Consider the following 27391-nt stretch of genomic DNA (forward strand, 5'->3'; position numbering starts at 1 on the left):
GCATAAAAATAAAATGATGTCTGTAAAGGGAACCATTAAGTTAAAATATAAAATTGCAGTATACAAAGAATTAATATGGTAAAATCATACAAATAGCCAATAGGATCAAAATATGAACAAGTACAAAAATAGTATAAAAATATTAAAAGCCTCATAAAACCATTCAACAGAAACAAAACAATAAAATGTAAAATGCAAGCCACAAGACAAACAGTTAAAACAGAATTAAAATAATAAATCGCAGAAGAGTTTAAAAGATCAAAGTTCTGAATACTAGTGTCTGAAAAAATGCAAAAAGTGTAAAGGGTTAAAATCTTTGCCAATAATAGCTAAAAGATTAAGATTAGACTGATTAAAATATCTCAAACATGATCTGGTAAAAATCTGATAGGCATATTTTAAGTACGTAACAGTTAAAAGACTGGCACAAAGATCATTCGGGTGGATTCTCACTCATTAAGAGATAGCAATGGGTGAAAAAACTGTGTCCTTTGTCCAATTGTGCCAGGACAACATCCTCTCAGCATTCCTGCAAAGGCTCAATTCCCACAATTCTATAACTGGTTTCATCTTATGCAGTTTATTGCTACTCTGGCTATCCCAAAACATTGCCATAAGTTATACAGTTTAGCCTTTATGGTGGATTGTAAATCAGTGTAGGGTATTGCGTGACGGAACTGGCCGAGTGGAGCAGCTGACTTTGTTGCTAGGTCAGCCAATTCGTTTCCCCTTATGCCTATATGTCCCTGAACCCAAGAAAATCTGATTTGGTAGCCTTGTGAAAAAAGTTGTTATAAAAGCTGCTAGACCTTTTGCACAAGACAGTGCTGAGAAAACTGCAGAGAGTTCAAAGCCTATATTGAGTGAGTGAGTGAAAATATAATGTGATGGCGTCCTTTGTTTGCAGTATGTTTTAGTGCTATGTGGATGACAGATAGTCTGGCAGAGAATACTGAGGCAGCCATTGCTAGTTGATCTGTCACCATGTCGTCGTGACAGATCACAGAGGATCCAACATGACTGTGAAATTTAGATTCATCTGTATAAATAAAAACAAAACTTCTATATTTATGACATATCTCTGTGAACTGTTGCAGGTGTATATAGTCAGCAGTACTCAATTTTGAATTACTGTTGAGGCAGGTATCAAATACCAGCCTCAACTGCTACCAATTGATTTGCTATCCACAGAGCCATAGGATTACATACCACTGGAAAAAATAGCATTTATATCTAGCCTGATCTCACTCACTTGTCAGTACAGATTGCATGCACATACCAAATGCAATAGTACAAGATGGATGAAGTGGAATAATTTATGGACATCTATGTTAAATATAATGCTCCTTGTGGGATGTTCCAAGGTTTCAGTTCTATAAAAAGATACAGCTGTTTCCTCCTTGTATGGAGTGGTAGCTCAAATGCTTCAACATACAGACCGTGCATGAGAGACATACAGAATGCCTCGATTCACGTGGTGTATCGAGTGGTGTATCTTGGTGGTGTATCGGGTCTAACATGCAAAGTGCAGATTCTCTTACTTAGCTATAGTTGATTGCACCTATAGTCTAGCTTTGATCAAATCAGTGACTGGCAAATGCATAGTATCAAACAATAGCACCCCAGGATAATTTTGACAATACCTTTAATATATTCAATGATTTCAAACACATTGATTTTAGATAATGGACATGTGGAATAAATGTTAACTTCTGGTCAAATATGATGCCCAGAAATTTGGCCTCAGAGTAACAGAGTATTAAATTAGGGTCAGGGTAAAGGCCACACCTACAAAGTGGAGCTTTTGAAACTTTATCAGAATTGGGTGTATCTTTTTAATGGCCAAAATTTGTACTTTGTTCTAGCATAACCCATATAATTCAAAATTTTCTGATCTAGAAAAATCAGGTGTCTATATGATGCAAGATTTGAGCTCTGGGTCAAAAAATTTTTTATATAGGAACCACAACCAGAAAGTTGCTAAATTGATTCGAAGAACACCAAGACAATATCTTAAATAATAAGCTTTCCACTGACCTCTCCAGAAATGTATTTAATCATAATGTCATGCCCTGCTCAAAGAATATACGGATTGTAAAGTAATTTTTTTTCTCTGGGAGTCTTTTTATATAACAACATTAAGCTCATTCAATAAGCCTATTTTTGACTCCCTGAATAATGGCTGTTGCATCTCAAGCCCTTAAATTGTACTTTATATATTTAATTCCTTTATATTTTTTTAAAATATTTCTTTAATGTTTCCTTTTCACATTACTTTCACTTGCATTCAAAAAAATAATTTTATAAATTTTGTTCAAAAATTGGCACAGAAATAAAAATTTCAATTAAGAAATCTATTTAAAATCCATTGACACACAGCTGTTTAAAATTCTGGTTTCATTCTAAATACATTCTATTTTGCCTGAAGATGCCTGAAGATTTGTAAAATGTGAAAAGTGTGTACATTTGGATTAAACTAAATTAACAACTAAAGACAGTGTGTATTCATTAATTGTCCAGCCATCGTCTAACTGTAAGAAGAAAAAGGTAGTGAAACACATTTCTGTCCCAAGAAGACGACCAAAATAAAATTCATTCAGTATTTGTGAAAAGGGCCTTAAATGTTCCAAAGGGCACATATAGAGGATTATAAATGGAAATTTTGTGGGCCCAGACTGTAGGTTAGCATAGCGGTTTTATACCATACTACAAAAATTAGAAGTAGAAACAAGTACTGTACACAACAGATGCTATGTATTTTTTATATCCACACAAAATCTGACAATGAGAAATTTTTCTTACTCATTATCATTGACTCTTCCTCCAATATATATACAGATTGACATTGATGATTGAGGTAAACAATTACCACACATTGCAATAAATGTATCTCCAACCCTTCCTAGGGTGTTGAACTACCGTTTTATTTAACCTATCCTTTGGAAATATAAATTATGTTGTCATTCTTCTCCAATTTGAATAAACACTACAGTGATGTTCTTTGTTCGATGGCTTAGTTATAATCCAAGTTAAATAAATAGACCTTTCTCCTTATTTGAAGTATCCTGTAGTTAAGCAGATTGAGATTTTGAGGTTATTCATGTATGGTAACTCATCTAGTCTCAGAAGAAATACTTTGCACAAAATTAAAAACAGCAGAGTAGGAAGTAAATTGACAAGAATAATATTCTCAGAATCTTCAAACCAAAGTTATGCAGAATTGTTGGATTTGTTCTCAGTTTGAAGTTTTCTCTTTATTGTATATAGAACAGAAATAAAACGTTTCCGTAATGTAAGGAACTAAGTCCGAGCGTTATTTTTATTTTGCTATTATTTTTTTCATTTTATTATATTTTGTTTGGGGCTTATGTTTAGTTAGGACGAAAGTTTCCCACCACTCTCCTAAGTAACAAAAAAGGAAGAAAAAAAATAAAATAAACCAACTCGTGGAAGAACGAAGCGCCGTAGGAAAAATCACGCGCACTTGCACTGCCCAGCAGAAATGAAAAGTCCGCAGAAAAAATGGGGGGAGTCCCCACATTCACTAGAAGAAAGACTTACTAAACCGTCGTAAAAACATCCCGAAAAATTGCGCTAATACTTTGTAAACGGTTTGTAAGAATTGTTGGAGAAATGAGTTGCCAGAAAGAAATTGTACATTAGTGATAAGAATGTAAATAAGGAAAGTAACTCAAGATGATGATTTGTGACGTCACCTCACAGAATAAAACCAGCACGATAATCGAAGACGATCGAGGCGATTTCCAGAGCGAGGTGTACTACCGAGTGAAAAATTCGAGGCGAAGTCCAGATTGAGAATTAGGCGATCGCGTGTTTAAAGAGGAATTCGATTTGACGATAGCAAAAGGATTGAGGAAACAGGTTCCTAGTATAGTGAGGTGACGGATAGGCATTTAGTTCGTAAGAGATTTTGTTCGTGGTTCTTAAGTATTTGATTTGTCGAATTTTCAAAGGGGAATTAGGATTAAGTTAAGCTAAGTAGCCGAGTTCTATTGTCGGGTTGACTTATTGATTTTTCTTTAATAAATTTTGTTTTGATTATTGAATCTTGTACATAGTTTGAACTAGAACTACTAATTAAATATATTTGAAATTTTATTGACTTTGTATCTTATTTGACATTATTCTTACTAATTTTTTTGGTGCACGCGTAAAAGTCCAGGCCTGGCAACTAATCTCGAATCCGCGTAAAGTACCCGTTAGGTTAACGGAAGTTTTACCAACCGCAGTTAGTGTCGGTTTCCTTAGATACTAAAGATAGTACTTTACAATCTAAATAAAAGGAAATAATAAAACCTTCACTGAAATAAAATATAGATGAAATTTAGTAATAAATTGTCTAATCACCAGAGACCAATTACCATTACCAATTATCTTCATTTAGAAGTTGCATTTTGAGAATTACTATAAAAAGATTTGTACATTATGTTTTTTTATTTATTATGAAATTAATCATTTTATTGTAATTTATTTCTATTCATGCATAGTTTTGATAGTTGTTTAGTTCACAGTTTATTGGTTGAAAATATTTTGTTTATACAGTAAAACCTGTGTAAACTGGAATTCCACAGTACTAAATTATTTTTTCTGTTTTAACAGGTTTTAGTATTTTTTTTTGTTTATCTTTAAATTGTACCAGAGAAATATCACACAGTTATGTTCATTTTTTATAGAAATATCACTTTAACATACATAAAAAAAGATTTTATTACTAGGTTTAATTCAAAGTGATTCTAACTGAAGACAGAAGTATTCAAATACAAGAACTAAGAACTATTTGACAGTAAAGAGTTTCATACAACAGTGAACAAGCCAATTTGAGTATCAGGAATGAGGTTTCACTTTACAATTACAAATTCCAATCCATTTCAGTAATACCGACCAAGTTATTTTATGATCTAACTTCTCTAAGAATTTTAATATTCTAATTAACTGTTAACTCCGATCCCTGTAATTATCAACATGTTAATCAATATGTTTTCGAATACTTAATACTAGTTAGTTGCTCCATACAATGCAAACTGACAGCATTGGTGTTACCTTATTCTCACTTTTTTACAAATTACATATGCTAATTGTTTGCTCTTAAGAACTTGATTCTCAGAAACACATTCCTATTCTTGAAAATTCTCTATTCTTAAAAATATTCAATTCTGTCCTTGATTAATTCCAACAGAGAGTAATATTAAGAAAGATCTTCTGCCATTATGTCTACTTTTCTTAAGTCTTTTGTTTACCTGACAAAGTTTGAAATTATTCTTGGAATACAGTTTGTGATGCTCTGAAATAATCATTATAGAAATTCCTAGAAGTGATTTTACTTCTTTGTCTACAAGTGCAATCTTAATTTTCCACATTATTCAGGTTAAGTTACATTCTTTGTACCCAAAAACCTTTTCCATTTCTGCATTAAACAGGTTTCTGGTTTATAGTAAAATTAGAAAATCTCTCCATTCTGGAAATTTCCAGTTTATTCAGATTTTACTGTTGTATATCTCATGTTTTGAATTTCCTATTCAAAAATTTGTAACACATTCAATTTTTTATATTATTATTTTCTTTAACACTTCTGCTGCACAATTGATAAAAGTTGCACCAAATACGCAAATTTGTTTTTTCATAAAGTGTATCACTAGTATACACAAATTAAAAAAGAAAGCTTTTTCATTTTGAGCACTCTTTATAGAATTATGTGTGATGATGCAAATGAGTCATTGGCACCTACGGGAGGACAAAATGATGGAAAACCATTATAATAAAATACATCCTAAAAAAGTAAGAAACCAAGTAATAAAATATAATCTCTAAAATGGTTCATGCCCTTCTGAGCAGTAATAAATGATGTAAAAAGAAAAAAATGCCTATGCAATTTACCAAGGCATTCCAGCATCCGAATGATGCAATTTTGTGTCGTGTCTGTACGCAACGAAAGTGTTAATGTGTAACCCAAGACAACTTCTTGAACAGGTTGAAAACATTTCTTTTGCACATAAATTTTTCACTATTAAGATGTTTTTTCTGTTATAAATTATACTGATTAATGCACCAAAAAAAGAGTCAGACATTGCATGTAATAAAGTTCAATAATTTTGGTATCTATAACCAAAACTTGTCAAAATTGTTTATATTAATATCAGTTTAAAAACAATTTTTCTGTAAATACCTTGCGGGAGAGTCTTTAATTGCTTCGATGAAATTTGTTTCGCGAGCAACTGAAAATAAAACGAAAAGAATTCATGCATATCTTTTAATGAGATAATAAATTTAATTAGTAATTATCATTAGTTAAAGTTTAAATTTTTAACTTTTCTTAATTTCTTCTATTAACTTTTTATATTTCAAAATATAAAGTGAAACAACCAAAATTACACCAATTGATTTGATAACACTACTCTGTTACTTATTATAAACTTTGATGTGGGACTAATGTGCAACTAATGCAAGTTATTGTCTAAAATCAGTAAATGATATTATTAAATTACTGGATAATGTAATAAATAGACATCACAAGATAAGTATATAAAAATATTAGCTTAAATTAATACCTTTCAATTTCCAGCAATAATGGTTTAACATAACAACAAACATTATTGGCCTATTTAATAGGCTATCTGTTAAATAGGCTGAAAGCATTTGTTGTTGCATTAAACCATTTTTGCAGGAAACTGAACAGTGTTAAGTATATGATCTGTAGTTCCAGCTAGTTATTTGGACTCTGCTAATGTTTTCATAATTATATACACTATAGACTCTAGTATACCTTTTAAACACAGCCGTTTATTGCTAATATTCGAACGTTTTCGGTTATTTTTAATAACCTTTCTCAAGAACAGTTACTTTCGAATGCGGTCGTAAAAATTTGAACACGTCGCCAATCGAAAACGAGCTTTTGAAATGGTTCTATTCTCGATCTCCTAACGGGAGGTTTACAAACCAAAAAATTATAAAAATATATCCTTAACTGATTCCTCAGCTTGTCCGTTGTTATACGTATTATATTAGTATAACACCCATAAGCAATTTCCTTGCCTGTTATAATGAATATCGCGATTGGCGACGTGTTCAAATTTTTACGACCGCATTCGAAAGTAACTGTTCTTGAGAAAGGTTATTAAAAATAACCGAAAACGTTCGAATATTAGCAATAAACGGCTGTGTTTAAAAGGTATACTAGAGTCTATAGTGCAAATCTACGCAGTCTTTGAAGAGTATATAATTATATACAAGGCCATCTTAAAGTATAAAGGATAAAAACCGGAGCAAAATTAAAATAAACAACTGAAGTGCCTTTGACCGGTGTGCTTTTTCTCTCGGTAAATCGCAAACGTTTTCGAACCTCTTCTGGTTCTTCCTCGGGCATAATGAAATTCTGTGTTCTAAAAAGGCCATCTTATACAATCAAATGATATCACCAAATCAGATCTCATTTAGCCAGGTTCTAGCCAAAAAGTTATTTCAGAGAAATCATTTGATTGTTTCTTGTTTCTGCTTAAGAAATTTTTGAAAACATTATTTAACCATACAGTAGTTATAGATTTAAAACATGATGGTAAAAATAGACTGCATATAATTAAAATACTCAACTTCTAATTTTTAAATAAAATAATTAACACTTCAGTGTTGAGGTGTTATAAATTGCTATTTTTAGATTTTAGATATATTCGCCGGCACTTTCAATAGCTTATAGCTACCATTCTCGGGCGAAAAATCAACTACAATTATTTTCGAACGTTCGGCTTTTGAACAGACTTTTGAAATTATCTAATGCACGTGAATGGAATTCGGAATAAATTGATTTTAAAATTGGAAAATATTCAAAATTTATAGAAATGTGCTGCAAATGATGTAATATCCCCAAAAATACTTAAAAAGTAATAAAGTGAGCTGTATTTGGTTGTGGTACAAATGGGAAGGAAGAATCATAATTTAAATTATTTGAATAATGTTATCCACAGTTGTGCGGTTTCTAAGGTCGATGTGTTGCATGGTGTTACAGTGGATATATAGAGGTTCTCCCGTATGAATAATTCTCTTCGATTGTTGCACTGCTTAAGTAATTTAGTGTGTGCACAAAGCGGTAGATAATCTTGGTCTAGTACCTTTTTAGCTAACTCCATTGTTGGTCTATTGCAGGGGTGGGCAGGCAAGAGTTCAGTGGGAGCCGAAATGTACGTTTGCAAAATGCATGGGAGCCGCAGTTCTGTACTGTCGTGGCAGATAGTATGGTAAGGCGTGCGATTTTATTATATAATATAAATATAATATAAAACAAATGTTGAATTTTTTTACTAAACATATTTTCACAAAATTATAAAAATAAAATTGTGAAAATAATAATAATAAACAGAAATTAACACTTTCGGCAAGAGCCGCACGTAACTCAAAAAGAGCTGCATGCGGCTCTCGGAGCCGCATTTTTCCATGTCTGGTCTATTGTTTCTAATATCCTCTTGATGTTCCAGGATGTGGGACTGTAGCATTCTGGTAGTAGCACCTATGTAGTTAATTTCCTCCCCTGACAGTGACATGTTTTAATGGAATTTCGTAGACCTCAGATGTTTTCATTTAATGTGAGAGTATCTCTATCATTGTATAACACTCTTCTTAGTGTTAATTGTGGGGTTTTTAGAAAGCATGGCTTTACTTTGCCTATAGCCCCACAACCAATATCTGAATGTACGAACTGACGAGGTATCACCCTCCTTTCTGTAAAGGTATCTTGTGTGATCCTTCCTTGACACCTGCAGATTGCCCTCAATCAACACTTCTGGGAGGAGCAAGCTCGGTTTCACTGTGGAAGATCACGCAGCGAGCAGATCTTCTCTCTTCAAAATATCATCAAACAATGTGTTGAGTATCACCACCATTGGCCATCAATTTCATTGATTTCAAGAAGGCTTTTAACAGTGTTCACCACGAGTCCCTCTGGTGGATCCTGCGATTATATGGTGTACCAACAAACTTTGTCACCATTTTCAAGGCCTTATATCTGCATTTAAGTTGTTGAGTCAAGACTGAAGATGGTCATATGGACTTCCTTGAAATTATGACAAGAGTCAGGCAGGGTTGTGTCCTGTCCCCTTTCCTTATCCTCATTGCCCTTGATTATGTCATGCATCAGGCAGAAGAGTCTGACGTGCGCATTGGGGCAGGCATCCACTGGTTTGACCAGGACAATCAGAGATTTGATTTTTGCTGGTGATATCTCCCTATTAGAGGAAAGCAAGACAATGATACAGCATGCCACGGCCACATTGGGTCCAGAGGCACACAGACTTGGCCTTAGGATAAATACCGTGAAGACGAAAATTATGTGTGTGTGTAACACTGTCCTAACGTGGGGAGTAATTGTCAGAGCACAATGATTGGAGGAGGTGGAGAGATTTACCTACTTGGAAAGTGTAATTTCTCAAAATGGTGACATGGAAATGGATGTGAAGTGTCACATCAGAAAAGCAGTGACAGTCTTCTGGCAGATGAACAAGATCTGATCCTCACCATCCATCTAATTGAGAATCAAATTCCACCTGTTCACCTCCATTGTGATTCCAATAGCTGTTTATGCTAGTGAGTCCTGGAAGACATCAGGAAACATCAATAGAAGGCTCGATGTCTTCTAGCAGAGATGCCTACAACAAATCCCAAAGATCCGATATTTAGATCATATCACCAATGAAGAGGTTCTCCAAAGGAGTGGGATGTGCAAACTTCATAACATTGTCGCCCGTAGAAGAGTCCAATTAACCAGCCACATTTTTCGTATGGAGAACAATAGGATCCCTAAGACAGCCATGAAATGGGTTCTCTCTGGTGCCAAACGACCACAAAGATGCTCCAGGAATTCTTGGCATAAAACTTTTCTTCAAGATTTGAAGATGCTCAATATGACTTGAGAGGAAGCTGAAGCCCTTGCCCATGATCGAAATCGACGGAAGATAACTGCTGCTGGGTATGCTAGCTAGCATTGGAGGAACTACTACTACTATACTTCTACTACTAATCATCAAGCTTTTGATACAGATACAGTAAGTAGAAAACATTATTTTTACCTGAAATTTGACTTTCATCTCCACATAAAAATTTCACACGAACGTAACATGACAAAAGTAATTACCTGTATCTGTACATATAGAAAATTATTAAAAATTATATACAACTAACTTCAGTATTTATGTTTATTCTCTATTATGAAATACAAAACTACAAAAAACCTTTAATCACTTTAATGTCTTCAGCTGTATTACACAGATCTTCCTCAAACAGAACAAAAACATATATAGTGTTTAATAAAAATTGCCGAGACCAATATGACATTTACAGAAAAAAAGTATTTCTATTTGACTATACATACATAGATGAGTCTAGTCGATTTCACCAGTGGAAAGGTTGACTTTGCCAGTGGAATTGTTATTGCCTCGTACAGCGTGTGAAGGGACAAATCGACTAGACTCATCTATGTATGTATAGTCAAATACAAATATTTTTTTCTGTAAATGACATATATAGTGTATTTAAGTTGAGACCAAACAGAACAATAATTAAAATTGTTGTAATTTATGATTTTTGTGTGGTTTGGTATTTGTCACATCGTTCCCAAACGGAATAAAAGGAAATTTAAATATTTGGAACGGCACGCGGTTGCCCAACGTACTCGATCGTTTAAATTACGGAACACGTCCCATTTATTTATGCTGTTCGATTATCAAATCCAGAATTGGCCTGAGGAAGAGCCCAGGAGGGGCAATGAAAACGTTCGCCATTTAGAAAAATAGTTCGCACCGGTTATCGGTTTTAGAAGGTATTTAATTTTTTTCTGTTTGTCACTGAAGCTTCCAGTTGTTCTATTATGAAATGGGTATCGTTTATGCTTAGATCCCACCCAAAGCTGTCCGAATTTAAAAATGAAAATATACATACATTCCAAACCCAAAACACTTCTAGTCTCAAGCATTTCAGATAAAAAATTCTCAACTTCTACCACACTTTCCTTATCTATAATTATTAGTTTCTAAAAACGATAACAACACAGTACTGGATATATAGCAAACAAAAAACTACTCACAGTGTTACCCAAACTACAGTTCTTGTAACAGTTTAATTGCTGGAGTTTGGGTAACACTAAGTAGTTTTTTGTTTATTATTTTTTAATATTTTATAGCATAAATTTGTTTTCTTCATAAAATATATAAACAAATGCCTGTCATACAAAAATATGATCATTGAGAAATAATTATATAAATAATATTGAATTAAAAATTACTATGGTGTGTCACTGGCAATAAATAATTTAACAAACTAATATAATTATATAATATATACCGTATTTTACGGACTATAAGACGCACCTGAATTTTGGAGGCAATTTTTCGAAGAAAAAAGTGCGTCTTATATAGTCCGTAAAATACGGTATATGTATATATAGTAAAGTCTTTATTAATGCATATAAAAATAATAATCTTACCCATAGCAAGATGAATAGTAACATTGGCAAAGATAAAAACACACAATACTGCAAGAGACATAATAAACATGTAGAAATATCTATAATTTCTCTTTCCAACGCAATTTCCAACCCATGGACAATGGTGATCAAAACGTTCTAGAAAAGAAAATTATCATTTTTATTTTACCTTAGAAAAATGTTAAATACATAAACAGTTAATGCTGGAATTTATTACTAATTTAAAGCTCTATATATAAATATAGAGCTATGAATCAATAAGTTTAGTTTGTTATGATTATAAATTAAAATCTGAACAAATCTTATATAATGTTGCTCTGTCCTGATTGCCTTTGGTGGCTCAATTCCGACACTTTCTGACCCTCTCAAATCACCATTATAATTTATAATAATTTTTTAAACATTATCTGGTTGTGCCCAGTAATTTTACTGATCCATAGGGCAATGCAGGCTGGAGCACAAGCTCCTGGTAGGGACACCCATGCCAGTAAGGTCTATGGAGAGAAATGAAGCTAAGAGTGACCACACCCACATTCTGTAGAGATATTTATCATGGTAGTAACCAGATCTAAGTTTGATACCAGCTCGGACATTTCCGGGTTAACAAGGTCCGCGTGCGTGGGTTAGGCAGAGGCTCACGTTTGAAAAATATGTCACGGTCTCCTTTGGTTACCAGTGGTGAAAGCAGTGCCAGCCAGGCCCGCCGTAAGCGGGCGTGCAAGGCATGCACCGCACGCGGGCGGCACGTCCAGGGGGCGGCAAATTGGTATTGCTGGCAAGCTCAGCGTAGGTAGTCGTATTTAAACAGGGGCGGCATAATCGGTATTGCACACGGGCGCTCAAACAGCTAGCGGCGCTGCTGGTGCCAGCCTAAGCATGGCTACTGCAATGCCCTCAACAGTTGTGAGGAATCAATCTGGCCTTGGTGCTTCTGTGGCAATGCATCCACAGACCACAAAGGCAGGAAAACCACGTTGACGGATGAAATGGACAGTAGAAATGAACGAGTTTATCATCTGTACTTACTATACCATCACAAAACTCGAAACAAACACGACAGCATACAGACAAACAACTACACTATAGATTCACACAACAATATCCTCATCTCACTGTCACCAAACAGAGGGCTGTTGATCAAAAAAGAACAATTATACACAACAACCTTATCACACAAACAACACTTGAACTTATCAAACAACAGATTTCTGATCAAATACATCAACAGACAGAAACATCTAACATTAATGAAGATCACGTAACCTGTCGGGATAATCTAGCAACAAGCACTGATTACGGCACACACGCAACAACTACCACTATTGATACTACAGACACTTCCTCATCCATCACTGATAACATAAACATAGATTTAATTAATATGCTCTCACTTATATTTCAGGAAACACTCACTAAATATACAGGCACAGATTCCACACAAAGACCACGAATACCAGAAATCAACATGTCAAAGGAAGTAGGAAAAAACACTAAATTATGTAAACACTCACTTACTACCACACTACATTCATTCAAATTCAGGAAGCATAAAATGCTAAGAACTGTATGATTGGCTATGCAAACCGATTTAAAACTAATTCAATTTGCATATAAACAACAACAGTGTTCATCCTGCTATGCAAGATTTTTAAATTAAAAGTGCTTGGGTGCTATGCATGCTCTCTTTGTCTGATCCTTCATGCTTCTATCCTTGGCTGATTAATATAACTAACCTAACCTAATCTATCCATAATAGCTAGGGTTTCCAACTGTTTGATTTTATGGATCTTGCCTGGTGTCTGATTTTCTCTTATTTTATTATTTTACTGTATCTTACTGTACTTAATTGAATATGCCTATAAAAGCAAATTTTCAGTAAAAAATTCAAATTTACTATTGAAATTTAATACTTGCCAACGCAATTGTCACAGAGACTACAATGGGAAGCCCTCGGAGGTCTAAATATCTTGCACGTAAAACAGTATTTTAATTTGACGGTCTGTCCATTGACAATTATTTCTTTCGTCCTGGGAGGAGGACGGTATGTCGGACTGTTTGAACCATTTGAAATTTCTGAAAAAGTAATACTTATTAAAATAATCTCCTTTAAAAAGAAATGAAGATAAAAATACAACATCCCATTTTAATAGAGTAAATATGCTTAGATTTATAAAAACAAAAGTTACAACAAAAGTACCAATTAATTTTTCAATATCTGCAGCTTCTTCTGGCGAAGCTCTTGGAATGACACCCGGATCACTGAAACTCGTCCTCAGTAATGTGGCAAATACAAACAGAAACAGAGCACCGGCAACGGCTGGAAGAACGGGACTTATTCTGGCAGCAAGAAACGGACAGCTAAATGTAAAATAAACATATTTCTCTTTCAGGAAACTTTATTAAACAAACAGAACCTTTATAAAAAACTCATTAATAATAATATTTAAACATAAACAAAAAGCATTTATAAACACACAAAATTTTTCTTCTAATCTTAAAAAAACACATAACAAACAAAGTAATAATATAATTTAAATATTTTGTTTTGATAAAAGTGAAAAAGTATTCCCAAAATTTCAATTTAAAGTATAAATTCTATTAAAAACTATTGTAAATTATCAATATGCACTTTAATTATAAAAAAAATAATCGTAACTACTTCTGGATTCATTTGGCCAACTTCAGAATTTACAAGAAAAAAAAAATCAAAATATTATCAACTGTTCTTAGTTAATAATATTTTGATTGTTTTTTTCTTGATTTGAATTTAAATATGTAGCATTAAGAACAATGCTACATATTTAAATTTGAGAATTCAGAAATACTCCAGTTAGTGCAGCTAATGCATTCCAGAAAATTACAACACTAACCGGAAAATATATTTAATAAGAAAACTGACAATTGAAAAGGGGTCTGGACCTATAGACATTTGATTTCTTTCAAGCAAGTGATCATTCTTCTGAAGTCAAACGACTCTGGCACAATTTCTTAAGGCATCAAAACTCTGAAAATGCATTTGCAGCATTGCCACTATTTCTGTAAAACAGTTTTACAAAAAGAGCACATTTTAACAAGGTCGTGATCGTGGTGATCGGTTTGTCATAATACGAGGGTAATCCCAAAAGTAAGGTCTCCTATTTTTTAAAAAATACAAAGAAACGTTTATTTTCAATAATGTTCATATCATTAAAGCTTGAACATTTTTTATCTATTTTTCTACATAATTGCCATATTGATCAATGCATTTTTGTAGATGCTGTGGCAATTTTCGTATGCCCGTGTCACACCGGCTCGCCGTGTCAAGGGATCCGTCTTGCGCAAACCTTTCGATATTGCAACTTTTCTGTTAAAATCCCACATTGGTATGTCGAAAAGTCCGAGAACCAAAATGCAGAGATCGTCCAGAGCGATTTGCCGGTCTTCACACATGGTTTGCTCGACCTTCGCGATTGTCTCGTCAGAAATTGACGGTCTCTCGCTTCTTTCTTTGTCACGAATTTCAGTACAATCGGCTTAAAACTCCCTATGCCACTTGAGGACATTTTTGACATCTCCGCACAACTCGCCGCACACTTCCGTCAATTGGCAACAAATTTTGTTCGGTTCGACACGACACGGTGGCGAGCCGGTATGACACGGGCATACAAATATTGCCACAGAGCATACAAAAGTGCATCGACCAAAATGGCGATTACGTAGAAAAATAGACGAATGCTCGAGCTTTAAAATGATACGAACATTATTGAAAATAAATGTTTCTTTGTATTTTTTAAAAAATACGAGATCTTACTTTTGGGATTACCCTCGTACAAATGAAATTCCATATGCTGCCAAGTTTTATACCCAGAAATCACCCATAGCACGTGTGTGTTATGTTTTGCAACTCGCGGTGCCCAAAATCCCATAATGGTAAGTTTTTAAATTAAATTTTACTGGTATAGAAATTTCTTCTGCACATCCCGAAACATCAGTCTACAAAATTTGATCGTGTTTGGACTGCCATATATCCCTCCAGACAGCAACAAGTAACTATACTGTAATTACGATTGCTTTGTAAATTGTTGTTATTGAAATAGAATATTAAACATTTCAAACATAAACTTGTTACTATCTGCAACATTAATCAAACTTATAAATTAATATGATGCCCAAATGTCATCTTAATTGCAACTAATAATTTTAAGCTTGCATCCACTGATTATATTAAGTTTGAGAAGAAAAGTAAAGTCATCTTAATGTTTCTAGTAATAGTATGAGACACACAGTTAAAATGTCTTGCGCGGACAGTAATATATAGTATAACCTCCGAATAGTGGACGCCATTGAGACCGAAAAATTTGTCTGCTATTAGATGGTACAGTACATGCTGACAGCTATACTGTATTTTAACACAATCATCATATAGTGAAGAATACAATGGATTACAAAAACATCAAATTTGTGATAGGAATGTGAATATACCAAAAAGTATAAGTAGAATATGTAACAAAAATATATATACAGTATATTATTCATCTTTTCAGCTGTCAAAAATCTTGTTTTTACTGAATTATAAATAGCAGGACAGGATATTTTAAATAGAACATAAAAATTATGAAACATAAATGTTGAATAACTATTATATCGTCGAAAAGTGACACGAGCAAAAGTAAACAAAAAACAAAAAAAAATGAAAATGTTATTATGAATAGAAGGGTGAACAAAAGAACAAAAGTCATTTTAGGAAGTGAGAGTTTGAATGTCAAGTTATGAAAATGATTTTCTAGCAACTTCAAGCAGTGGGAAATGTATTTGGTATTTGTGCATTTAAAACATCATTTGTGGCATAAGTGACCAATAAAAATCGATTTAGTGACTTGTCTGCTTGAAATTTTTCAAACATTTTCCTTTTTTTCAATAAATGATTGATTAAAAATTACATCTAAGTCACCATAAAACTGTTAAGGTCATAAATGTGAGAATACCTAATATCTTCCTATATATATCTGCAAAGCTTCATAAGGTTAGTGTGATATATTTGTCAATGCTTTGTTTATGAGATGGATTTTATCTTCCCATATTTTAAAGTGGCTGGAAAATTGCCTTCGACCTTTGAACTTTCACCGCAAATGCCGTCGTCATAACCATTCTAAACTTATTTTTATTACTACTGTACTATAGTTCTTGTTGAATGAATAACTCAACAATATTCAAAGTTTTTGCTTGTCTCGATTTTAAAGTAAACAAAGCTCCCAATTGTTATTAAATTTATTTAAAATAATTGGACAGAAGAGTTTGCTTCATATTTCATTCATCCTTTACAAGTTTGTCATATCAATATGAAATTTTAATTTACTAATGAAAGTAAGTCCATCTGTGTCCCCTCTATTCAAAAGAAATTCTTGAATTTCTTCGATATATTTTACTGCATCGTTGTAATTTTTGACTTTGCTTTGTTTGTCGTCGTGATTTTGAACTTGTCCTTCTTTGTCTATCTCAATAAGGATATCTTTCGAGTGAGAAAATAAAATATCGGCACAAATATCATTAGTTGTCTCTTCTACAAATAACTTATCTATCAAAACGTAATCCATTTTATTTACATCGCCACGGATGATTTTTATCAGATCCATATATTCTGTAGTAGTCGTTTCTCCAATATTTTCAAACTTCTTATCCGTCGACGAGCCGGTGTGCAATGTCGGAAAGTTTGAACCCGGCTTTTATAAAAATCTCAGACAGCTGTCCAATAAATGACATCTAAAACAGTCACTTAGTTTGCAAATTCTTCCCTGCTTTTACAGGAAGAACTCCTTGCTATAATATGCCACAAAAAGTTTCAGTGACTTGAACTATTCATATAAACCAAAGAACATGTCAACTTTCTCTTGGGGAACTGATCTAACACTTTTAAGATATTCAGTGCCCATGTGCATTTCTGTTTGAGTTGACAGATAAGGGAAACAAAAGTTAATTTCCAGTCAAAGAGAACCCCCTAGAAATTTGGCCTTAAGTTTCTCCAAGCAGGATAGTGAAAAAATTAACACGAAACAAATGTTTTCAGTCTACTTCATAGAAAGTGTTCATTTTGAATTAATTTTTTCACCACTCTGCAGGGAGAAACACAAGGTTAGTGTTATTTTATTTTATTTACTTTCCCAGTTTCCACAAACTGGGAAAGTAAATGGTATAACATTTAAACTTGATAATTGTTAATCTTGTTCAAGCATTATAGAATGAATGTTCCAAAATAGAATGCATTTGTATGCTGCAACTGGTCTGAAATAGGGGCTGTCAATCTACCTAAAAATACTTGTCTCAACTGTTAATATAGTTGCTGGAATAAAAAAGGTTGTCTTGCTGTTAATAGCAGTTATCAATTACATACCTCTAAAAGCCTGTAACCGGTGTGTAATTAACATCAAAACGGAAGAACCTTGGAAGATTCGAAAATGTTCGTGAAATTTAATTTTTTCATTTTGATGTTAATTACATACTGGTAACAGGCTTTTAGAGGTACTTGATTATATTCCGGTGTTGGATGAAGTGAAGTTATAATAGCAGTTATATGCCTGATCATATACGAGGGTGGTTTTTTAACCTCCGACGGTCCATTAAAAAAAAAGACAAGTGTAAATAACAAAATGAATTTATTACCAAAAGTTAGGTACAAACGTGGTTACTTTTCGACATAATCAATGTGAAGATCGAGGCATTTGTCATATCTGCAGACGCGCTTTTCCATCCCTTTGTCGTAGAATGTTGCCATCGGTGACTCGAGACGGGCCCTAACTTTGTTTTGAAGATCGTCATTAGTCTCGAATCTCTGCCCTCCTAGCCACTTTTCCTGTTCGGGAAAGAGCTGGAAGTCGCTCGGCATAAATCGGGGCCATACACTGGGTGTTTACAGGTGGTGAAGACTCCCACCCAGCTTGGAACTTTTTAATGTGTGAAGAATTTCACCTTTTCCCTAAACAAAACATGGCTAGGAGGGCAGAGGTTTGAAATTAATGACGATCTTCAAAAAAACGTTAGGGCCCATCTCAATTCACTGGCAGCAACATTCTACAAAGAGGGGATTTCAAAGCTCATCCACAGACATGACAAATGCTTCAATCTTTGTGGTGATCATGTCAAAAAGTAAACGTGTTTGTACCTAACTTTTGATAATAAATTCATTTCATTATTTACACTTGTCTTCTTTTATTTTATGGACCATCAGAGGTTGAAAAAAAAAAACAGCCTATGCAGATCAGTGCCTGTATGTCTCCATACCTGATCATATAAACAAGCGTGAAGACATACAGGCACTATATATACTATCCTGCAATAGATATTCCTACAGATATTTTTTATTTTTATAAGTTAACATTGACTCTCACACAACCTTTAAACAGTAGCAATAAATTTTAATGACTAACATTTTCATTTATTAGGAACATTTAGCAAAGTCACTTTTTCACTTGACAAAACAGACAGGAAAATGACAAAGTCGTGTTATATGCATCTGCTTCGAGATGATCTCAAATTGTTCACATTTATACTTGTATTCAAATATGAGAATAAAGGCTCATATTCATGCTATTAGAAATGAATCAAATATAATTAGAAAACAAGAGTGCAGAAGACAAGTAAAAGATGTCAAGATTTTTGATTAATGCAGATTTAACTTTATTGAAAGTAGCAGCATCTGTAAAATCATTTGAAGATAATTCAATGGAAAAGTGAATTTGCAGCCACTTTTCCATTGAGTGCTATTGTCTAAGATCTCAAAACAAATTGCCAAATTGCAAGCTTTGCTGAAAGTGTAAAATCATGCTTAAGATTCTCAATATGAGACAAGCATATCATTCATTCTCGCGTTCATTTCATCCAGTGAAAATGACTGCTAAAAATCCTATTTTTGAATACAATTCACAGGTTGCAAACTATAAATTGAACAATATGGAAAATATGATTTAGGAACACAACAGAAATAATGTAGATCTCCTATGATCAGTCTAGTTACTGTGAAAAACATTAGTAATTCAGTCACTTGATGTTGAAAAATTGTGAATTAAATAACAGACTTTTTTTTTAAAAGAAAAGAAAAGAAAGGAGATGTTTTTTTACTTTGACATTTTCAACACAAAGAAGCAAAAAAATTTGTTGTTATCCAAAACATTAGACAATTCACTGGTGATTCTGCTACCAAGTTTTAATATTAACAACACTGGTCAGCAAAAAAATAAAAGTTGTCTCTTTCCCTTATCAAAATAGTCATTTCCACCCAAAAAGGGGTGAGAAACTAGAATATGACATCAGAACTTTAATTAGATCTTGGTTTCAAGATGTATGTCGAACTCTAATCTACTAACTTGAATATTTCTGTCTTTTTGTTTTTCATTTGTAGTTTACTTCTGAGGCATCTCTAGTCACATTCCATCACTACAGTGTCTTTGTGGAAGCACTGTCCACATTCCTCATTCACTGCACCACAATTGCTTGGGAAGAAGTTAAGATGGGAATGTAGAAAGTGTATTTTAAGTGACATATTGCAACCTAATTCTTGGTATGTTGTCAGAAGTTCTTTAACAGCTACATCATAATTTTCTGCTATTTGATTACCCAAGAAGTTGTCAACAACAGATCTGAAAGCTTCCTAAGCCGCTTTCTCATCTTGAATAAATTTATTTAAGGTTTCATCCTTAATTAAACAGTTCACAAATCTGTGGGCCAAACAAAGATTCCCTCCTTGATCTTAGCATCATTCAGATGAGGAAATTTTCTCTTTAACTACTTGGAAGCTTCTCCTTCCTGATTCATTGCCTTCACAAAATTTTTCATCAGTCCAAGTTTAATACGTAGAGGTGGCAGTGTGATTTTATCATGGACATCTAAAGGAGTATATCGAATATTCTTTGTTTCCAGGCTCCATCACTTTTTCTTATATAGTATAAAGACATATCCCAGCAGTCTCATTCATAGAGAAAACAGCAATATTTGGTATATTCTAACTGCATTCCAAGTAAGCTAGCAATAACTTTCAAATCTCTACATATCTGCTATTAACGGTCTTCATATTTAATTTTTTTCAAGAAACAATTTAACATTTTCATAGTTCTCCTTCATATGTACAGCATGACCTATACGAACAGACAGTAGTGAATTTCTACACTTAATAAAACATTTAACACCTTCTATCACTGAGAATACTTTATTTAATTAAACACAAACATTTTCGGTCTAATGTAATAGGCCATCCTTGGATGAACTGGCATTCGAAAGTATTTCAAAATTGTAATAAATGGAACGTTCGATCATTATATATTCAAATTTAAAACAAAAAAATAGATAAATTATCAAAATAAATAACAAAATAAAATGTACTAAATACACTAAAGCCACAAAAATATAAATAGTAAAATAAAATAAATATATTGGAGTCACAAGAAGGAATTCAGCTATTAGACTTAAGGAACACAAATATGACATTAATAAAGGACACTGCAACACAGCTTTGTCAAGTATGGCACAAGCGAAGGACTTTGTAGTTAAATGGAGTGAAGCAACTATCCTCAAGACCATGCAGTCCCCATCATTAGCTTTGCAACAAGAAAAGATTGAAATCTATAAAAGTAAATTAAGAGATGGCTGTATTAATGCAAGGAATGCGGATGGATTAGCTTCTGCATGGAAATTCTACATAAAAGAAAAATTAAAATATAAAAATTCTTAGTCCATATCTGCCCTTATATTGTGATGCCTTTTTATGTATTTATTTCATTTTATATATTTTACTATTTATATTGTTGTGGCTTCAGTGTATTTAGTATATTTTATTTTGTTAATTTATCTATTTTTTCATTTTAAATTTGAATATATAATGATCGAACGTTCCATTTATTCGAATACATTCCGAATAATTCGAACATTCTGAACTGGCATTCGAATACGTATTCGAATGCCAGTTCACCCGAGGATGGCCTATTACAGACATGCAGCTCTATTCGAGTTACGTGCGGCTCTAGCCAAGAGTGTTAATTTCTGCTTTTTATTATTAATTTTACAATTTTATTTCCACAATTTTGTGAAAATATGAAATTATATATATGTAATATTTAGTAATTTATTTCCAAGTTGGTGCAATAAATTAAATTGACATTTCAAATCTATTCTTTTAAAACAAGTTCTCAACCCGGATGGGGGACACCGCTATCCTTCCTTGCCTTACCATACTATCTGCCATGACAGTACAGAACCGTGGCTCCCATGCATTTTGCAAAACCTACATTTTGGCTCCCACTGAACTCATGCTTGCCCACCTCTAGCCTATTACATTAGGCTGAAAATATTTGTGTTTAATTAAATAAAGTATTCTCAGTGATAGAAGGTGTTAAATGTTTCATTAAGTGTTTTTAAAAATGCCGAATTTGATATTTAATTAGTGAATTTCTACTCTAAAGTAAATCTGTTTCAAACTTAACATACATGAGTCTATGAAAAGTCTCCATTATCAAAGATGTCATCAGACCATTTACATCAGTGAAAGGAACATTTTTGTTATCCATTCAAAAAATGGAATTAAGTCTTTTTGTCAGTTTCTATACACAGACACTTTCATGTTTTCTTCTAGGAGACTCCATGCTTGAAGCTTAGAAGCAAGAAGTTCAGCCTTGTTTTGTGCAACTCCAGATTACAAATTAAATTATTCAGTTCATTTTGTGCAATTTTACCTGGCTCACTAGACAAAGTTGATCCTGGTGTAAAATCAGGATCTTGCTATAAAGATGGCAAGTATAACAGTTGTGAAGAACTGCTCCAAAGTCTTCGTCGGGTTTAAGGACATAATATTTAGGCAGGATAACAGCAGGCAAATCATTTCTGTACGCCACTGGTCATATAGCTGATGCTGTATTTGAATAGATGATCCACCTTTTCTTTCTCACATTTCTCTTCAACATGGAATGTGGAGAAAGAAATAATCACTTACATGAAATAATCTGCTGGATCCCATATCATGGGAATGATGAAAGGCATTGACTATACTTTATTATTTAATCAACCATGGCGATTTAATGAACATGAATTACAGCAAATGTGAGGTTCCCAGAGTTTCTCATAGTCTCCTATTTTACAGCCAAAATAATGGTAATAGGCTGTGCTTATAAATGAGGTAATTTCACATTTCTGACATGGAAATGTAACTACACCTTACACACAACAAAATTATTCAAACTATTAACACCTTTATACAGCATCTTAAAGTCTAATCTGAAAAAATAAACACCAATTAGAAAATAAACTTATCAAAGTCTAGGTTTTGTATATTTGATGATGATGATGATTCACCCATGAAAACGACTTTCGTTAGATCTGAAACACAGCATATTATTTAGAAATAACAGAAGATTCAAACAATATAGGTTTCTATAAGCACGAAAAAGAAAGTCTATAATCAAAATGACTTCCCTTCAAATAAGATCGTTCACTCAGGGCCACAACCCAAAATTTTTAACTGAAAATATCTAACAAAATTTGAACATTTCACTAAATCATAGAGGAAATTTCTATTTTTCATGAAAATAAGAGCTAAGTATGAGTTTTAAATGTCAGGATAGTGTTTCTTGCATCAAAACTAATAAGTAAGATAAGTATCTACATACAATCATGGAACGCCAGGGGTGTAAACCACACTTTCGGGAACCTCTTACCGGTGTTGGACGCAAAACGAAAAAATCTTCGTTAACGTTTTTGAACTTGGAAGGTCTTCTTCAGACGGTAAAAAACGAGGAACGCAGATCGAATAAAGAAACGAGTTATTTTTAAACCGATTTCGGTTTAAAAATAAGTTCCAAGTTCGAAAACGTTAACGAAAAAATCTTCGTTAACGTTTTCGAACTTGGAACTTATTTTTAAACCGAAATCGGTTTAAAAATAACTCGTTTCTTTATTCGATCTGCGTTCCTCGTTTTTTACCGTCTGAAGAAGACCTTCCAAGTTCAAAAACGTTAACGAAGATTTTTTCGTTTTGCGTCCAACACCGGTAAGAGGTTCCCGAAAGTGTGGTTTAATAAGTAAGAATTCATCACCTTAACACCAGGTTGAAATCAATACTATATCTGGAACCTGTTACCGGTGTGTTTCATGAAAAAAGTAATCTATCACAAATGTCTTTGAATAGTTCTTCTTCGGGTAAAATCCAATGGAATGCTTTAAAATAGAAAGTAATTATTTAAAAAACAAATCGAATGCCTGTTTGATGAAATTTGTTGCACGCACGTTCGTACGTTGATGGTGGTAATTAAAGCTCGTCATCTATAAGGGCCTGCCAGCCAATAGATTAATAGATTAAGTTCCTCCTTCCGGTTGAGACAGGTGGTCACGTGACTAGCTTTGTAAATGGATATGGCTTCCAACCATTTTAGATGCACTAAGTGGAGTGTAGCAATGATGACCTTGGCTTTGTCAAACTCTGCTTTGATGTCTGGATCAGATGCATAAGTGGCCGGGGCAGTGGTTTATCTCCCGTGCTGGAGGTCCGCTTGGTGCTCCCATATTCTGGTACTTAAGTGACGCTTGGCAGAACCAATGTACATAAAGCCCCTTGTCCCTTCTAAGTGAGATAGAGTAAGCACCGGGAAGTCTGTTACAATCTGGAAAGTCTTTTCCATTTCTAAGGACATCGAAGATCGTCAGATTTCTCCTGTATGCTATCTACATTCGATGTTTGTTGGCGATCTCCACGTACGCCGCTTTAATATACAGGTTAAATGTGATTGGGACACGTGTTTGATTGTCCAGATCGGTGCTAGTCCTTGTATGCATGGTGGGTGTGCAGTAGCATAGCGAGGAGGGCACAAAGGTAATAGTAACTATTTGTAATATATTATAGATATTTTAATGTAGGTACTACATTCTATTATTATTTGTATTATATTCTTATTACGAGTAAATTCTATATTATATTACTATATGTGTTTCTGGAGGGAAAAAGGGGGTACCAATAAAGTGTCGTGCCCCAGGCGCCAGTTATGTTCACTACGTCACTGTGGGTGTGCATTGCGAGCGGTGATGTTGCTCAAAACTGATAAGAATTGACTATTTTAAAGTTGGAAAGATTTTCATGTTGATCAGTGTAATTTTAATCTTGTAGCTAAACAGTTATAAAATTCAAATATTCTATTACTTTATTCAGTTCCATTTCTATTTCCTTAACAGAAATTTCTACTTTAATCTTTTTATTGTAATGATGAACAAAGAACCAATAACTGGTGTGAAGAAAACAAAAAACTATCCCAAGACAAATGTTTTCCAACTCCTGAGTTCTTCAGGCACTGTAATGGTTACCAGATGGAACTTCAATCAGAACATAAAAGCTTTTTTGAAAGAAATACAGGTACTCCTCACTTTATGACCTATCTGCTTAACGACCACTCGCACTTATGACCAATCGAGTTTCGACCTGCAATTCGGGAAATCCCCTTTCTCGGCTTGAGTGTTGATCAGTGGCAAATGGTGACATGCACACTAAGCATACTATAATAGTCTTATAGTACTATAATAGTCTTATAGTACTATAATAGGCTAATAGTGTACTATAATAGTCTTTTTATGAATAAATTTGAAGTTTGTTGCATAATTTGTATAATTTTACAACGATCCTATATTCCCAGTGCAAGCTCCTCGCTTATCGACCAATTTGCTTAACAACGTAGTCGTCGGAACGGAACTCGGTCGTAAAGTGAGGAGTACCTGTATAAATTTGAACCAGAATTCAAAGTATCAGTATAAAAATTTAAAGCTGCACATGCGTGGTACTGTGTGTAACGAGGATTTAACCAATGACTATACCATCATATCAAGTAGAGCCTACCAGGCCATCAACATCGTTTCCTTCTTAAAATTTATACGAGATGACGTAAAATTAGCTTTAAAGATTTCCATAGCATCTAACTATATGAGGTGCTTCGTGTGGTGAGGAGGAGTTTGGCCCACATGAAGTCCACAGTTTCCAGATCTACTGTATAGGTAGAGAGGGCTGTGGAAGTTCTAGCATATTGCATGTCCAAGACATGTTCTTGAATTCTGGTTCTCATAAAACATTTAGTGGACCCAATATACCGAAGGTCCCTATCTCATCTTGTGTCCCTTATAGGACACTGTATACACCACGAAGTCTAGTGGGGTTGGGAAAGACCTTTCCATTACAAAGTATGTTGAAGATAGACGGGCACCTCCCGAAGGCTATACGAACGGCACACTTCTCGGTAATTTTTGTGTACAATAAACTTAAGTAGGAATTAAAGGTAACAGAGACCAGTTCAGATAGTTTTTTTGTTTTCTTCACGCTGGTTATTGGTTCTACGTGTGTCATTAAGTATTTCCTGATGTAGTAATTTACTTTTTATTGTATTTATTTAACATAATTCCTCTCAAAACTTCTTTTTAGCAGAAAAATTTAGAGCAAGCTAAGTTTACTGTTTCACTGTTCATATTACTCTGCAAACTTGACTATAACTCATTACCATCTTATTTCTTCTTCTCAATATCCATGAACTTCCAAATTTTCACTTACTTTTGATTGAAGCTGTATTTGTCTAGTTGTTCTTTCTCTCTCAAGTTATGATACTGTAAAGCACAACTGTAGTTATCGACTATTCTCTCGTTCAGATTCAAAGACGATCAGTCAATCCTACTCTAACTGTTTATTTAACTCTTTCAATAACAATGTTGTTACCATTCCCCAAATCTACTTTTACACTCTTGACAACTTCATCACTACCATATACATACAGGTATCCCTTGATTAACACAGTTAATTAATCCCTCGATCCTACTGCGTATATCAAAATCACAAAATACAGTATCCACGTTAAGTAAAGACAGCCGATAAAACTGCAAAATTTATATAAAGGAATTGCCAAAATTAATTTCACATAATAATCAAATCCCGCATTAAACGAAACTGTATTAAGCAAGGGATAACCATACTCTACTTCAGTGGTGCACTCAGAATTTAATCTTGGGGGAGCCCACTTGGCATTAAAAATTTTTTTACTTGTCTAAGTCAATAAAATTCCCACCTTATGTGACTGCTAATTCATGAGTAATTTAAAAATAGAAGACATGACACAAAATAATTTAAAAAATTTTAATTAGAAAATGATATTTGGAAAATTTTCTACTGTTATTTTTCTTTTTCTTGGAGGACTCTGCCCTACTTACAAACTTCTTATTTATTTGAAAATTTTGTTTAGGTAATTACACTAGTCTACAAATTGAAAAAAAATTTTCGGAACAGAAACAGCAATAAGTGAATTTTATTCTTTTTTGTTATCTGAATCTGAAAATGAAGCCAGTTTTTCTCCATCACCCACCACTTTTTTATTATATACCATTAAAAATTTGATGAAAAATGTGAATTTCCCAGTGACCAAGTTTATTGGTATATTAAATTTCACGCAATGCTAAATAAATTTCTAATACTCATATTTTATTTTGATGATTACATAAAATAAAAACTGTTGTATAACATAACTAAAACAGCATAAAGAATACCTGAAATTTTTTTATAATCGAGTCAGATAATCACTTCTTCCTTCGATGCAGGGTAGGATCTTCTCTTCGCAGAGACCGGCAGTAGTCACTTGTCGTCGATTCGTCCCGTCTCCCTCGGTAACGCTGCTCAATTTGCAATACGTCCCGGTAAAACCGTTCACCCTGCTCGTCACTCGCTGCACCCAAATTTGGTGGGAAAAGTCCAGATGAGAATGCAAGAAATGAATTTTTAAGGACATCCGAAAGCCTAAATTTTTATAGTTCAGCAGGAGATTTTGTAATAAAATATCATTATTTTGTACTTTGTTATTTCCAAGAAAACTATGAATTACATCCTTAAATGATTTCCATGCCTTTAGCTCTACGGTATTCAACTTAGTGTCAAAATTT

The 27391-nt window shown here is 33.6% G+C and overlaps 1 protein-coding gene across 8 annotated transcripts in view; it reads right to left on the minus strand.

The window, feature by feature from the left end:
- Window positions 1-27391, minus strand: part of LOC136968917 (palmitoyltransferase ZDHHC9-like) — a 49334-nt gene that overhangs the window by 16105 nt on the left and 5838 nt on the right. For all 8 annotated transcript variants that reach the window (XR_010879725.1, XM_067262985.1, XM_067262984.1 and 5 more), the window contains exons 2-5: window positions 13680-13840; window positions 13397-13555; window positions 11483-11620; window positions 6185-6233 (exon numbers count right to left, since the gene is read on the minus strand). Coding sequence is in view for 7 of the 8 variants with exons in the window: in XM_067262985.1 (XP_067119086.1) it covers window positions 6185-6233; window positions 11483-11620; window positions 13397-13555; window positions 13680-13840 (507 nt within the window). In the remaining variant the exon portion in view is untranslated. The remainder of the gene's footprint in view (window positions 1-6184; window positions 6234-11482; window positions 11621-13396; window positions 13556-13679; window positions 13841-27391) is intronic.

The sequence above is a fragment of the Centruroides vittatus genome, unplaced genomic scaffold (genome assembly GCF_030686945.1).
Source record: "Centruroides vittatus isolate TY-2023 unplaced genomic scaffold, ASM3068694v2 contig_166, whole genome shotgun sequence".
NCBI classification, from domain to species: domain Eukaryota; kingdom Metazoa; phylum Arthropoda; class Arachnida; order Scorpiones; family Buthidae; genus Centruroides; species Centruroides vittatus.